The sequence below is a fragment of the Phlebotomus argentipes genome, unplaced genomic scaffold (genome assembly GCF_947086385.1).
Source record: "Phlebotomus argentipes unplaced genomic scaffold, Phlebotomus argentipes genome assembly contig_5, whole genome shotgun sequence".
NCBI classification, from domain to species: domain Eukaryota; kingdom Metazoa; phylum Arthropoda; class Insecta; order Diptera; family Psychodidae; genus Phlebotomus; species Phlebotomus argentipes.
Window position 1 is genome coordinate 11,937,742 of NW_026776165.1, and position 12,603 is coordinate 11,950,344.

Sequence of the window (12,603 nt, forward strand, 5' to 3'; positions counted from 1 at the left end):
TCAGAAAATGTTTAGTTCTTATCATAATTATAGTTCTTATCATAATGATTTGTTGTTTAACAGCTCTTTTCAATTATATTCTTCTAATTTACTGTTTCGAGTTCAAATATTTCTCTTAGTGTTAAAAATTAGGCATTAAACACACTTATGAACAATTAAAGAAATAGAAAACAAAGACAAAAGCAGCCTTTTCGACTAAAAAGTTTATTTCCAAAAGCATTCGTTTTTTAATCACATTTATCCAGTGAATTGTATTCACTGGCTTTTATTGTTGACGACCAACTTCCATAGAAAAACGGTGAAAAAGCTCTTTCATAGGATGTAAAAGCGCTTCTATAATACAGAAAAAAATAAACAGCAAGAAAAGGATAATAGTCAAGACGCCGAAGAGGTTTGGTTTAGCGATAGAAGGACTAATTGAGAATTGATATTTTAGAATCCCTTTCAACAAATCCCAAGCACCAAATTCCGGCCACAGAACTGGACTGAAGTGCATAACAGCTTTGTCACTTTGCCATGTAAGAAAATCACTGAATCTCGTCTCTCCGGATGTCCTGAGCCACAAATCCACCGGTCGTCCTTTGGGAATGTAGAGAAACTCCTCCAGCACCTCATGATCCACGTCTTCAGACAGTGTCTTTGGATTCTGCACGGCATTCTTAATGGCTCTCGTGATCTCAACACGCGAAGCGTAAGCAACAGCAATATTGCATAGAAAATCACTGTTCTCCTCCGTGGCCTTCATCAGTTTTTGGAAGTACTTCTGGCACTCTTCATCGATGAGATGCAATTCGCCGATGAAGGTGAATTTAATGCCTTTAGCTTTGTATTCTTCTATGTTATCCAACATTTTCTGGAGGATCTTCAATATGAGGCTCATAAAGTCCTGAAGTTCATCTGCGGGTCTCTTGAAATTCTCCACACTGAAGGCATAGACCGTCAACTCCTGAATTCCTAAGATTGCTGCCATGTTCAACATCTTGAAAAACTTCTTGCTGCCCTTTTTGTGTCCCAATTCTGATTTCTGTTGCAGTTTCCGCGCAAAACGACGATTTCCGTCCATCACAACAGCGAAATGAGTGATTTTAAGGCCACTCGAGAGGATTTTTATGAGAATTTCTTGCCACCAAGAGATTCGAAGATCACAATTCACTGACATCTCTGCGTCTTTGCTGAACTAAATCTGTTGAATGGCACGAATTGATTTTATAAGCCCGATTTTCGTGCAAACCGCAGTGAAAGTTTTCAGAGTGAGGGATGTTTTTTCCGCAAGTCAATAAAATAACCCCTCAAATTTTGTATCACTCTTTCGTAATATATTTTACATAATTTTGTCGAATTTAAGACATCGCGGAAAAATACTAAGGCTCAGTATCTCTCATAGCGTCTTTCAAAATGTACTTTAGCCTTATTTTTCTGTGCATTATTCTTGCATTGTGTCTTATTCACTATCTCTATGTGACTTTAGTTGCTTTCACGTACTGGAAAAGACGCGGTGTGGCTAGTGAGAAGCCTAGTTATCCTTTGGGCAATGTGAAGATCTCCCAGATCTTTCACACCCCCATCGAGACTCTCTTGGAGGACATCTACAGTAGGACGAAAGGCCCTTTCATGGGCTACATGCTTCACACTCGCCCAGTGCTCATTATCAAGGATCCGGAGATGATAAATAGGATCCTCGTGAAGGATTTCCAGTACTTCAATTCACGAATTGAAGTTGATTTGACTAATGATCCTCTGTTTGGCTCATTCTTCATTCTCCACGACGAGCGATGGAAGCTTTTCAGACAGAAATTGAGTCCAATCTTCGCTGCGAATCGTTTAAGGGGAGTTTTCGACTCAATTGAGAGTAAGTATAACGCTTTGGAAGACTACCTGATGACAGGGGAGAGTCTATCGTTGGATTTCTACACCCTGATGAAGAGATATTTAGTGAATGTGATGACTTCTGTTCTCTTGGGCATTGATGTTGATTACCTCAATAATCCCAACGATGAAATCCGCCTCATGACTGAAGAAGCCATTCCGCCAAACACTAGAACAGCCTTCAGCTTCTTCTTCAGTCTCATCGCGCCAGGATTGAAGACAAAGATAAAGTACAACTTCTTCAGAAGAGAGGTTGAAGACTTTGTCGTAGGTTTAGTGAAATCCGTGATGAAATTGAGGGTGACAAAGGGCACTGAACGCTTCGATTTCATTCACAAACTTATGGAATTGAGAGAAGATTTCCCCCCTGAAGTCCTCTCGGCTCAGGTTTTGGTCCTTGTTTTGGCAGCTTACGAAGGCACAGGCGGAACAATCTCTTACTGTCTGTGGGAATTGGCCAAGAATCCCGAAATTCAAGCCAAAGCCCAAGAAGAAGTGGACAAAGTGCTGCAAAAGCATGGCAAAATCACTCTTGAAGCTCTCGGTGAGATGACCTATATAGACAATTGCTTGAGTGAGACTTTGAGACTCCATCCGACGCTCACCTTCCTCATCAGACGATGCAATCAAGATTATCACAACGATAAGTACAATTTGAACATAGAGAAGAACACTAACATCATCATTCCTCTTCCTGGTCTGCACAAGGATGAACAGTATTATCCAGATCCTCACAAGTTCGATCCTGATCGCTTTCTGCCAGAGGAAAAGGCCAAGAGGCCTTCAGGCACTTACTTGCCTTTTGGAGACGGCCAGAGATTCTGCTTTGGTGAGATAAAAATATACTCATAGTTTTGAGCTTTTTCTATGCATATTGCATCTTGCAGGAAAGCAATTGGCCAAATTGATAGATAACTACACAGTGGCTAAACTTCTAAGCAGATATTCAGTGACATTAGGAGATAAATCCCACCAAGAGAAAATCACGATGAAGCCGTTAACTCCACTACTAAGCCCTGATGGAGGTTGTTACTTAACGCTGATCGAGAGACATTAAGCAGTGGGAAATTTGCTATTCACCAGGCGCCTCCATCGATGAGCTTTGTGGAGCTTTCAATACATCTTCTCGCCATCTATTCTCTGGAATCAGTACCTGTGCAATTTTGTAAAATACATATGTATGTTTCAATGATTTTTAAGACGTTCCTCTAAGAAAAAAATACTCTTCATTGGCAATTCGAAGGCTACAATTGAATTAATAAAGGCTGTTTCTGAAATCACCTTTTATCTGAAGAGTTGTAAAACAGTGAAAGTGAGATGATAAAGCTTATCATTGCACGTTATTGTTGGGATTTGTGGTATCAAGAGACTAAAGGATCAAGGATAATGCTCAATATTGCTGACATTGAACATCATTTGCCGGTTGTTAAGTTGTAACTTCTTACCAGATGGTGGATTTTTCATTGCATGGCATAAATCAGTAGATTAGAGTCTCTAAATTGTGTCATTGTCACACTATTTGCGAATTTAACACTTTTACCATCCTTCCTCACGCCAATTATATTGGTTATTTGCCTCTTCAAATTGCAGTTTATGATTTTACTGGTGGCAGACTTTTTTCCTGCATCGCTCGCTCTCAGAGTCCAGCTATATGAAACTGTTGCTGCGAATATAAATGCTTAGGCTTCACTCCGCTTAGTTATTCTCTCATCATGACAGTCACCACAATCCCGCTTTCGTGTAGCGGAAGAGTGCCTGTCTGCGGATTGGCGCGAAAGCTCTGTTTGCTGATCGTGTTTTCACCTCCACGAACAGACTCCAATAAAAGTCTCCGGAGGTGCGCCAAGAGAGGGGACACGTTTAGTGGCGGCAGTTAAACAACAGACAAGATTGTGACGCTCGAAGCTCATATCGCATCTGCTTGTGCCGATAAACCCACGCCAGCTGCTGAGGAAGCTTTCGCGGCACATGGGAAGTTGTCCATGAAGGCCCGTGCGCGCTTTGCCTCTCAGTCACTCACGCGAACTGCCTCAGTTCTGTTCTCGCAGCGATCGCGACTGGATCGTCCCACCGAGCTTTTCCCCAAGGGATTTCCCAGAGTGATCTTTAGAAAAAAAGTATATTGTTTGCATATTTTCGGCTAAATAAGTGCTTCTCGAGAAGTGATCATTGAATTGAGAAGTTGCGTGTACGGAGAAAACCAGAAAAACACTTTTGTGAATTGATGATTGAAGAAGTGCGATCAATCAAGTGATTCTTATTCTAACAAACTCCAGTGAATAAAAACAGGTATAAAAAGATGGGTTTTTTTCTGTTTAATAACTCTCATTCTCAAATTCAACACAGTTCACAATGTAAAGAAAAGAAAATCTCCAAGTGCATCTGAAGACAAGCCAAAGTCCATTGCAATGTCTTGCAAGATTCAAGTGATATTGCTTCATCCTCATCATAATTGGCCAGGTTCAAACCATCATTGATGGACAATTGATGTGCTTCAATCAATGAAACTCGTGATATTGCGACTTTCCCTGATTTGGCAACGAGAGTCACACAGAAGAAATTGAGCCATTACTTCACTCGCATTGAGTGTTTTCGGGTGTGCAACCTTAACTGAAGCGGATCCAAGATATTCTGCGGTCAGATTTAAGCACACACTCATTAAGTAGGTAATTTTCAAGGGGCAAAGTGGCATTTCTGCTGAGGTAATTGCGGAATCCACCTGCTGTGGGAAGTCTTTGTGTTTTGCGTAGAATGACCTTAAATAGCTATCAACACATGCATTATCACTGGCGATAGGCGATCTCTTGTACACTTCTTCGGCCTATGAGTGTCTTATGGCGCTCAATGGAAATGTCAAGGGGGTGATAATGTGACTACAAGTCTGTACACCACTCATGAGAGATATTTGCAAATACTTAGTAAAAATATTGTGATTTCTGCTCATAAAGTAGCAATTAATCCGAATCTTGTGCACAAGTCACCGACATCTATAAAACGAGAATCTAAAACAACAGACAAATCGGTGATTTCGCATAATTTGCTTCGCCGGTGAGTCAAAGCCATTATAATGAAAGGAAGTTGAGATACAAATATGCCGCGACCAGTTGGACAAATTATAATAACTTTCACGTGCCAACACGCTTTTCTCACTCAGAACTTTATATTTGTTTATATAACAAGTTCTTAAAAAATACCAACTATAAAAAAATTGCACAACAACTTCTTCAACTTACGTCAATTCATTGCTCTGTTTTGCATTTTGTCAAAGAAGCACGGAGAAATACAGATAAAATTCCAGTAAAGACATGAGAAAGAAAATTTAATTGACTAGCTGTGGTTTGAGTGTGATTTTTTCTTCACTCAATCTTTGCAAGATACAATTGCGAAAACTAATTAATAGGAGAAAAAAAATCAATAATATCCAACGAAATATGCAATGCATTTAATGAGCTCTCGCGCGAGATAAATGGTTATGCTAAATCGCATTGCAACATGAAGTTTGGTCAAGGTTGCTCTTAACATTGTGCCCAATGCAAGCCTCTTTCAATCGTTCCGTGAGCATCTATGGTCAGAGATATTTCCCATCATCGCATCGACATTGAGCACCTTTTGATTTGCTGGTGCTTCTAATGTATCGACGAATCTCTCATTGCACAATATTATTATGATGCAGTTTTGTCGAATGAAATTATGTTGAGAAGTCTTTTGGTGGGAGTGAGAGAAAAACTCGTTTTCTGCTTAACTTCTTCTCGCACAAACCCGCTTCCAAGAGACACACACTTGACGATTATTTCCCGAATTGACAAGGACAAGAGCAATTGAAGGTGTGCTGGTGGAATGTTGATTAAATGTAGTGCAAAAATGACGGAAAATCACTGCGCTGAGGCATTCTTTCGGAAAGAAAAGAGACATTCGAGCTATGCAAACTGCTCAATTTCCTTCCTGTCACTCTCTGATGGCGATGGAAAATTGACCGAGTGAATTGATATCGAACTGCGTAAGGAATCTCTGGTGGGTTATAATCAGTAATAATTGTATTTTGATCTCATGAACTTCAATCAATCACTTTATCACTCCGGCAAGCGCGTCAATTACACTCCCATTACACACGTCTCTTTTATACGTACAATTTATGTATATTAATAGCTCATATTGGGCCAATATATATAATAACATGAGCAAAGTTACACAATAAACGGGAAGATAACCAGCCGGCACGTAAATTCACATGATTACTCCTCAGATAAGTAATCTTCGCGGCTGTTTTTTGTGGAGAGTGAATGTCTGAATTTTCCCGGAAGTTTACCTTATAAACTTCAACTTTGGCAATCAAGAGGAATGGTCAAGGAGTTCTGCAAGGCGACAGAAGGTCCGCATAGGAAGTTCCATTCATCTGCTTCTGATGCTTCAAGTGCAAAATATGCGACAAAGTGATAAAAGTTCTCATACAATTCCTTTGATTTCTGTAGTGAAAATATTCCGAGAATTCATAAATAAGCACAAGTGGATCAAGATCAACGTGAGAAAACATATGTAATTGCAATTGATGAATCATTAGAGAGAGTGTGCGTGAATTTGGCCCTTGAGTGGTCTCCAGAACACTTCAATCACAGCTTAATTGGCGTTTGAAATTGTGTGCGATTCTCTTGAACTTGATGTTTGCATGAGCAATTGAGGCACAGCCAATGATAACAGTTGACAAAGAGTGTGCAATTCGCAATACATAATAATGTGGATCGCAAAATGCAATTGTTTGACGTTTTAATGATCGTCTGGTGATTATTTGCAGACAAATAAATTGCAGTGTGATCGGTAAATAGATAAAGTGAGAGAATAAAAAAAATATATTGTTCTCACGCGAAGGTTGATTGAAATTTGTCACACTCAAGTCAACATTCAACTTACCTTCGGAATCGCACAATTTAATAAATAACTTTCGAGATATAGCCGAAATTTTCCAGTAAATTAATCGCACAATTCCTTCAATTTGATTTTTTTCAATTGAAAGGTGAAAGAATCACTCAATCACAGTCCATGTCTTAGATGTGACGCAGTGACTTTGGATTATGACCATCAAACATTTAATGGACAGTTTGAGCTCAAAGTCTGTCCAGAGAATCATCTTTTAAGTGTTTTCACAACTTCCCAAAGCGATTGAAATGTCGTAAAAAAAGATATTTCTATTATTCTTTTTTTTTCTCTTAAGATTTCGCCTATTTTAACCGGTTTCGACTAGAGAGAACAAACCATAATTCTTCAGAAACTTGTCGTGTTTCCACAAATTTGAATACAAATCATTAAAAACCATACACACAACATTTCGCGCACTACAATAATTATATTACTATTGTGACAACAAAAGCACAAATTCCAGAGGCGTTCGCTATTTTCACAGCTGCCAGTATGTCAGGCCATGACAATCCCACATTCCTGGATGACAACATGTCCATCCCGGGCGGCTACAAATCTACCTACTTCCCGCAGCGCCCGCCGAAGTTCGAGCCCGAGAATTCACAAACCTGCGAGGAGTCCGCGTCGGACTCCATGCCGCCGGACAAGGCGGATCAGGTGCCGCAGCGAGAGACGTGGGGCAAAGGTGTGGAGTTCCTTATGTCCTGCATCGCCATGTCGGTTGGCCTTGGCAATGTGTGGCGCTTCCCCTTCACGGCGCTCAGCAATGGCGGCGGAGCCTTCCTCATTCCCTACTTGATAGTCCTGCTGCTGGTCGGTAGACCCATCTATTACATGGAGATGGCCATCGGGCAGTTCTCCAGCAGGGGAAGCGTTAAGGTCTACGACTTCGCACCGGCAATGAGAGGTATAATTATTGTGTCAAGTCTTAAGACAAGTCAATAGGAAATTATTTAGAAATCTATTATTACGTGTTGTGGGTAATCTGATTGAGATTATCGATTGAAACCTCTCTGAAAATCCCCAGCAGGAATAATTAAACAATGACTCAGGGAAATTATTACAGATCATTTTTCCCGTTAATATAATTATTAGTTAAGAATACAGTTATTAATACACCTCATGATTCTATTATGCAGAGAATATTTGGCAATTTGAGTATATTTTGCCGAAAAAAATTAGTACTCATTGGCTCTTTTATAATATAATATTCATCAAAATATGCATTTTTTAAGTTCATATCCACATGATTCACACTAAGAAAACTATTTAAATTTATCAACTTTTTACTAAAACAAAGAGCTATTGTTTTTTATTCTCCCCATTAAGTGGAATTCAGTGTTATTCGTGTTATTTGAAGGTATATTCACCTCAATTGGGTCGTAGTTTTTCATGAAATGAAGCTTGAGAAAAAGCTCGCTGATTCATAAAGTATGTTCTCTGTATGCAAAGGAGCGGGATATGGCCAGATTATAGCGACTTTCTGGGTCATGACCTACTATTCGTCCGTGATGGGGATCACGATTAGATACCTGTACGAGTCCTTCAGCTCAATCCTCCCCTGGACCTGGTGCAGAGACACTTGGCAGAATGTCACCTGTGTCGATTCCCTCCTCAAGAACACCTCGCACAGTTTGCACAGTAGCAATTCGGGATCGAGATCCTCGTCGGATCTCTTCTACCAGTGAGTGAAAAAGCTGAGACTTTTGCGGTGTTGAGGATGTATTAAAAGAGCCTAACTGAAGTGGTCTTTTGTAGTTATAAACCTTGGACTCTATATAGTATATGGATTTTGTACATGTTGTTTTGACTAACACTCCTTGCATGTCCTCTTTAAGGTGTTGGTTTTGGACAGTTGGTCGCGATCATTTGCGCCGCGACGTACTATTCATCCGTGATGGCCCTGATTGTGTCCTACCTGGTGGATTCCTTTAAGAATCCCCTGCCATGGTCGAAGTGCAAGGAGAATTGGATCAACTGCATTGATTCCGAGGGACAATCAAGTCCAGTGAATCCGGACACGGGACTCACGACATCGTCTCAATTCTATTTTCTGTAAATAATCCCAATCTTAACCGGTATTGTAGTTTGCATTGATGCATGCTTTAGTGCTATATTTGGGAGACTATAGAACAGCAGAAACTATAACGTCTTTTCCCTCGAGTAGCAATGAAGTCCTGAAGGAGAAACCACATATTGAGGATGGAATTGGACTTCCTGATCTCTATCTGACCATGTGTCTGGCAATTTCATGGCTTGTGGTCATGCTGGTGCTCATCAAGGGTGTCAAGAGTTCCGGGAAGGCTTCGTACTTCCTGGCGCTCTTTCCTTACGTCGTCATGGGGATCCTCCTCATCAGAGCAGCCACTCTTCCCGGAGCCATGAATGGCATCATCTACTTCATCACTCCTCAGTGGGATCAGCTGCTGAATCCACAGGTGAGTTGTGGTGAGGTAGAAGGCATTGTTAATCTCCATTCTTGCTCCTCATCAGGTTTGGTACGCCGCTGTGACGCAGTGCTTCTTTTCCTTGTCCGTGTGCTTCGGCAACGTGATCATGTACGCTTCCTTCAATAAGTTCGATCACAACATTTACCGAGACGCCAACATCGTCACTACTCTGGACACCTTCACGTCTCTCCTGGCTGGCTTCACAATCTTCGGCATTCTTGGCCACTTGGCGCACGAGATTGGCACTGACGATGTGTCGACGGTGGTTGTGTCTGGCGCTGGACTCGCCTTCATCTCCTACCCAGACGCAATTGCCAAGTTCGACTTCCTACCGCAAATGTTCTCCGTGCTGTTCTTCTTTATGCTCTTCGTGCTGGGCATCGGCAGCAACGTCGCCATGTCCTCCAACATTTGCACTGTGATAAGGGATGAGTTCCCTAAGATCAAGAACTGGCAAGTCTCCATCGCCGTCTCACTCATCGGCCTAGCGTTGGGCTCCGTCTACGTCACGCCTGGCGGCCAGTTCATCCTGGAGCTCGTGGACTACTTCGGCGCCTCCAACATCGTGTACGTGCTAGCGATTGGGGAGCTCGTGGCGCTGCACTACATCTACGGCCTGGGCAGGTTTTGTCGCGACATCGAGTTCATGATCGGCAAGCGTCCTGGTATGTACTGGCGACTCACGTGGGGCTTCATCACGCCCGCTCTCCTGCTCGCGATCTTCATCTACACCCTGGCCATCTACACTCCGCTCACGTACCGCGGCCAGACCTATCCGGACGCCGCGTACGCCTGCGGATGGACGCTGGCGGCCTTCGGGGTGTTCCAGCTGCCCATCTGGGCGGCCGTGGCTGTGATAAAACAGGAGGGCAACACGTGGAGGGAGAAGTTTTTGGGTGCGTTCAAGCCCAATCCCAATTGGGGCCCGGTTGTGCCCTCAATTGCCGAGAAGTACCGCAAATTCAGGGCCACAGAGGACAACAAGGCGCTGTTCGAGAATGACGGGCTCATTGCCAAGATCAAGAGGACACTGTTCGGCTGATCATTCAGTTCCTGAATCTCCTCTCTACGCATGTATTTATCGTTTCCTTTTTACCGCTTTATTTCTAAGAAATAAAATAAGACATGTCGCCAAACTTCTATTAACTCGTGATTGAATTTTCAGAAGTTTTCTTATCAATGTCCTGTCCTTAACATCCCTTCCTAAGATCATAAAATCAAATTTAGGGAAAGAATAAGCTTTATTTAGATAATTCCTGACTCCAGAAATTAATTGCATCCGGGTGGCGGCGGTTGCTCGGGCTCCACTTTGACGGGGGGCGCGCTCTGCGGCGGGGGAGGCGGTGGTGGGGGCTGCATGAAGGGAACGTTGGCCTGGTAGGCGAAGGGGTTGACAAACACGGGGCCCCAAGTGGGCATCGTCGGCGGCGGATATTGATACCAGTTGAGATTCGGCGGAGGCGCTCTCGGCTGCTGCGCCCACCGTCTCTGGCCCCTCAAGACCTGCCTCTGTGTTGGCTCCTTGTGCTGTTTGCGCGACCGACGACTGGCCTTCTCCTGTTCATCATCCGAATAGTCCAGACAACCTTCCGGCGGTTCGATGTCATGTTCCCAGCTCGCGTCCGATCCCTTCTGCTGCATCAGATTGGGCACAACGACGATGGAGGAGTGCTCGGGCTTCGCCACCCAGAACACCTCCATTCCCGTGGTGAATGCCTTGCTCTTGATTTCGGCGGGAGAGTTAAAGCGAATGCAGTAGATTGGCTGATCGATGGGGCCCAGGACGTCGAAGATCCTGCCCAGGACTCTGTGGCCGCGCTCTACAAACAGCACTGTGTCCAGATCCAGCACTGCACCACCTCTTGTGGCCTCGACCAGCACCATTTGCTCCACAATCGAGAGGATGCGCCCCAACAGAAGACACTCCTCTTCCCGGACATTGATGTTCAGCTCCTCAATTGGCGGCAAATCCACAAGATCCAACTCTCCTTTGGCCTTGATTCCCGTTCGATGGCGTGATGGTTGATTTGGTGCCTTTGGCTTGCCCTCAGATTCCTCGTCAGAGGGATTGTCTGAAGCCTCATCATTGCTAGAGTCCTCAATGACTTGAGGAGCTTCTCTGTAGGTCGTCGTGTTGGTTATCACGACTTCTTCGGGGCCCGATTCGCTGCTGGAACTTGAGGAGGATGAGGAGGAGGTCTCCGAGTCACTCTCGGAATCTGAGGAGCTGAGATAAGTGGCCAGGAGTGCCAGAGCGTTCACAGCATGGATTTCTTTCGCCTGCTTCTCCGCCAAACTTTCAGAGATTTCCTCAGCTTTCTCCGTTACAGATTCACTTGTTGAGGTATCACTCTCCTTGTTCACTTCCATTTTGCACAGATAATTCACGATTTGAAGAGAATTTTGTGGGAAATCAATCAGAAAACTGAGCAGAGAAATTTGTAAACAAAGAGACTTTCCATGTGGACTGCTAACAGCGCCAAGGCATTCCACGTGACTGGGAACCCAAACTGAGAAGTGGCATGTTAGTAAACAATTACTTGTTGATTTTGGTGATAAATTGCCGGTGATGCCTGGAAAAGGGACTCCTGCTGTAGCCAGACAGTCGTCAGAGGCGGAAGTGATCCAGAAATTGGCAGCTTTGGTGGAGGAGCACGCCAATAAGGCCATTTCCACTAAATCCTCCTTCAGCGTTGGCCTTTCCGGAGGCTCCTTGGTGAAGTATCTGGCGACAGGACTGCCGAGGATCCAGACTGACTGGTCCAAGTGGAGTCTGTTCTTCTGTGATGAGCGCTATGTTCCCATCGACAGCCCAGATTCCACATTTGGCCTCTATCGGCAAACTCTCCTCGCGGAAACTCCTCTCAAGGAGGAACAATTCTGGCAGATAAACATGAATCTTCCTTTGGAAGAGTGCGCCAAGGATTACGAGAAACGCATCCGGGAGCACTTCAAGGAGGTAAGAGTTGAGGAGATTGGCAGTCTGTGATGTTTTCTAACAGTTGCTTGTCTTCCAGCCGGAGAAAACTCCTTCATTTGACCTTTTGCTGCTGGGAATGGGACCAGATGGGCACACTTGTTCACTCTTCCCCGGGCATAAACTCCTGGCAGAGACATCTTCCCTGGTGGCTCCGATTTCTGACTCGCCAAAACCACCCCCGGAGAGGGTCACAATGACTTATCCTCTGATAAATGAGGCCAAGTGCTGCGTCTTCGCCATGGCAGGCGCCGGAAAAGCTGAAATGGTGCGCAGAATCATTAAGGATAAGGAAGATCTGCCCGCAGGAAGAGTCAAGCCTGCAGATTGTGTCTGGATCATCGACGAAGCCGCGGCTTCTCAGCTCTGAAAGCTCTAAAACCATTCCATAATTCATCT

General features: G+C 43.7%; 5 protein-coding genes across 5 annotated transcripts; 3 read left to right on the forward strand and 2 right to left on the reverse strand.

The window, feature by feature from the left end:
* Positions 1–227: 227 nt before the first annotated feature.
* LOC132256035 (dehydrodolichyl diphosphate synthase complex subunit DHDDS-like) lies at positions 228–1,159 on the reverse strand. The gene is made up of 2 exons (XM_059752214.1): positions 450–1,159; positions 228–333 (listed from the first exon to the last, which is right to left on the reverse strand). Exons 1-2 carry the CDS (start codon positions 1,157–1,159, stop codon positions 228–230), a joined length of 816 nt encoding a protein of 271 aa, XP_059608197.1.
* A 236-nt stretch (positions 1,160–1,395) lies between these two features.
* Positions 1,396–2,923, forward strand: LOC132256036 (cytochrome P450 6d1-like). The gene is made up of 2 exons (XM_059752215.1): positions 1,396–2,695; positions 2,754–2,923. The coding sequence occupies exons 1-2, from the start codon at positions 1,396–1,398 to the stop codon at positions 2,921–2,923; spliced, it is 1,470 nt and encodes a 489-aa protein (XP_059608198.1).
* A 976-nt stretch (positions 2,924–3,899) lies between these two features.
* Positions 3,900–10,443, forward strand: LOC132255784 (sodium-dependent nutrient amino acid transporter 1-like). The gene is made up of 5 exons (XM_059751939.1): positions 3,900–4,155; positions 7,262–7,684; positions 8,616–8,832; positions 8,945–9,215; positions 9,271–10,443. The coding sequence occupies exons 2-5, from the start codon at positions 7,270–7,272 to the stop codon at positions 10,267–10,269; spliced, it is 1,902 nt and encodes a 633-aa protein (XP_059607922.1). The 5' UTR covers positions 3,900–4,155; positions 7,262–7,269; the 3' UTR covers positions 10,270–10,443.
* Positions 10,444–10,449: 6 nt separating this feature from the next.
* On the reverse strand, positions 10,450–12,018 carry LOC132255779 (H/ACA ribonucleoprotein complex non-core subunit NAF1). The gene has a single exon (XM_059751932.1). The coding sequence runs from the start codon at positions 11,895–11,897 to the stop codon at positions 10,497–10,499; it is 1,401 nt and encodes a 466-aa protein (XP_059607915.1). The 5' UTR covers positions 11,898–12,018; the 3' UTR covers positions 10,450–10,496.
* Positions 12,019–12,120: 102 nt separating this feature from the next.
* Positions 12,121–12,574, forward strand: LOC132256038 (6-phosphogluconolactonase). The gene is made up of 2 exons (XM_059752216.1): positions 12,121–12,186; positions 12,245–12,574. Exons 1-2 carry the CDS (start codon positions 12,121–12,123, stop codon positions 12,572–12,574), a joined length of 396 nt encoding a protein of 131 aa, XP_059608199.1.
* Positions 12,575–12,603: the final 29 nt, after the last annotated feature.

Coding starts and splice junctions, on each gene's coding strand:
- LOC132256035 (XM_059752214.1), bottom strand. CDS start 1,159: ATGTCAGTGAATTGTGATCTTCGAATCTCTTGGTGGCAAGAAATTCTC. Junction 334..449: donor GAATTTGGTGCTTGGGATTT/GTTGAAAGGGAT, acceptor TCTGTATTATAG/AAGCGCTTTTACATCCTATG.
- LOC132256036 (XM_059752215.1), top strand. CDS start 1,396: ATGTACTTTAGCCTTATTTTTCTGTGCATTATTCTTGCATTGTGTCTT. Junction 2,696..2,753: donor CGGCCAGAGATTCTGCTTTG/GTGAGATAAAAA, acceptor TGCATCTTGCAG/GAAAGCAATTGGCCAAATTG.
- LOC132255784 (XM_059751939.1), top strand. CDS start 7,270: ATGTCAGGCCATGACAATCCCACATTCCTGGATGACAACATGTCCATC. Junction 7,685..8,615: donor CTTCGCACCGGCAATGAGAG/GTATAATTATTG, acceptor GTCCTCTTTAAG/GTGTTGGTTTTGGACAGTTG. Junction 9,216..9,270: donor ATCAGCTGCTGAATCCACAG/GTGAGTTGTGGT, acceptor GCTCCTCATCAG/GTTTGGTACGCCGCTGTGAC.
- LOC132255779 (XM_059751932.1), bottom strand. CDS start 11,897: ATGGCCTTATTGGCGTGCTCCTCCACCAAAGCTGCCAATTTCTGGATC.
- LOC132256038 (XM_059752216.1), top strand. CDS start 12,121: ATGAATCTTCCTTTGGAAGAGTGCGCCAAGGATTACGAGAAACGCATC. Junction 12,187..12,244: donor TCCGGGAGCACTTCAAGGAG/GTAAGAGTTGAG, acceptor CTTGTCTTCCAG/CCGGAGAAAACTCCTTCATT.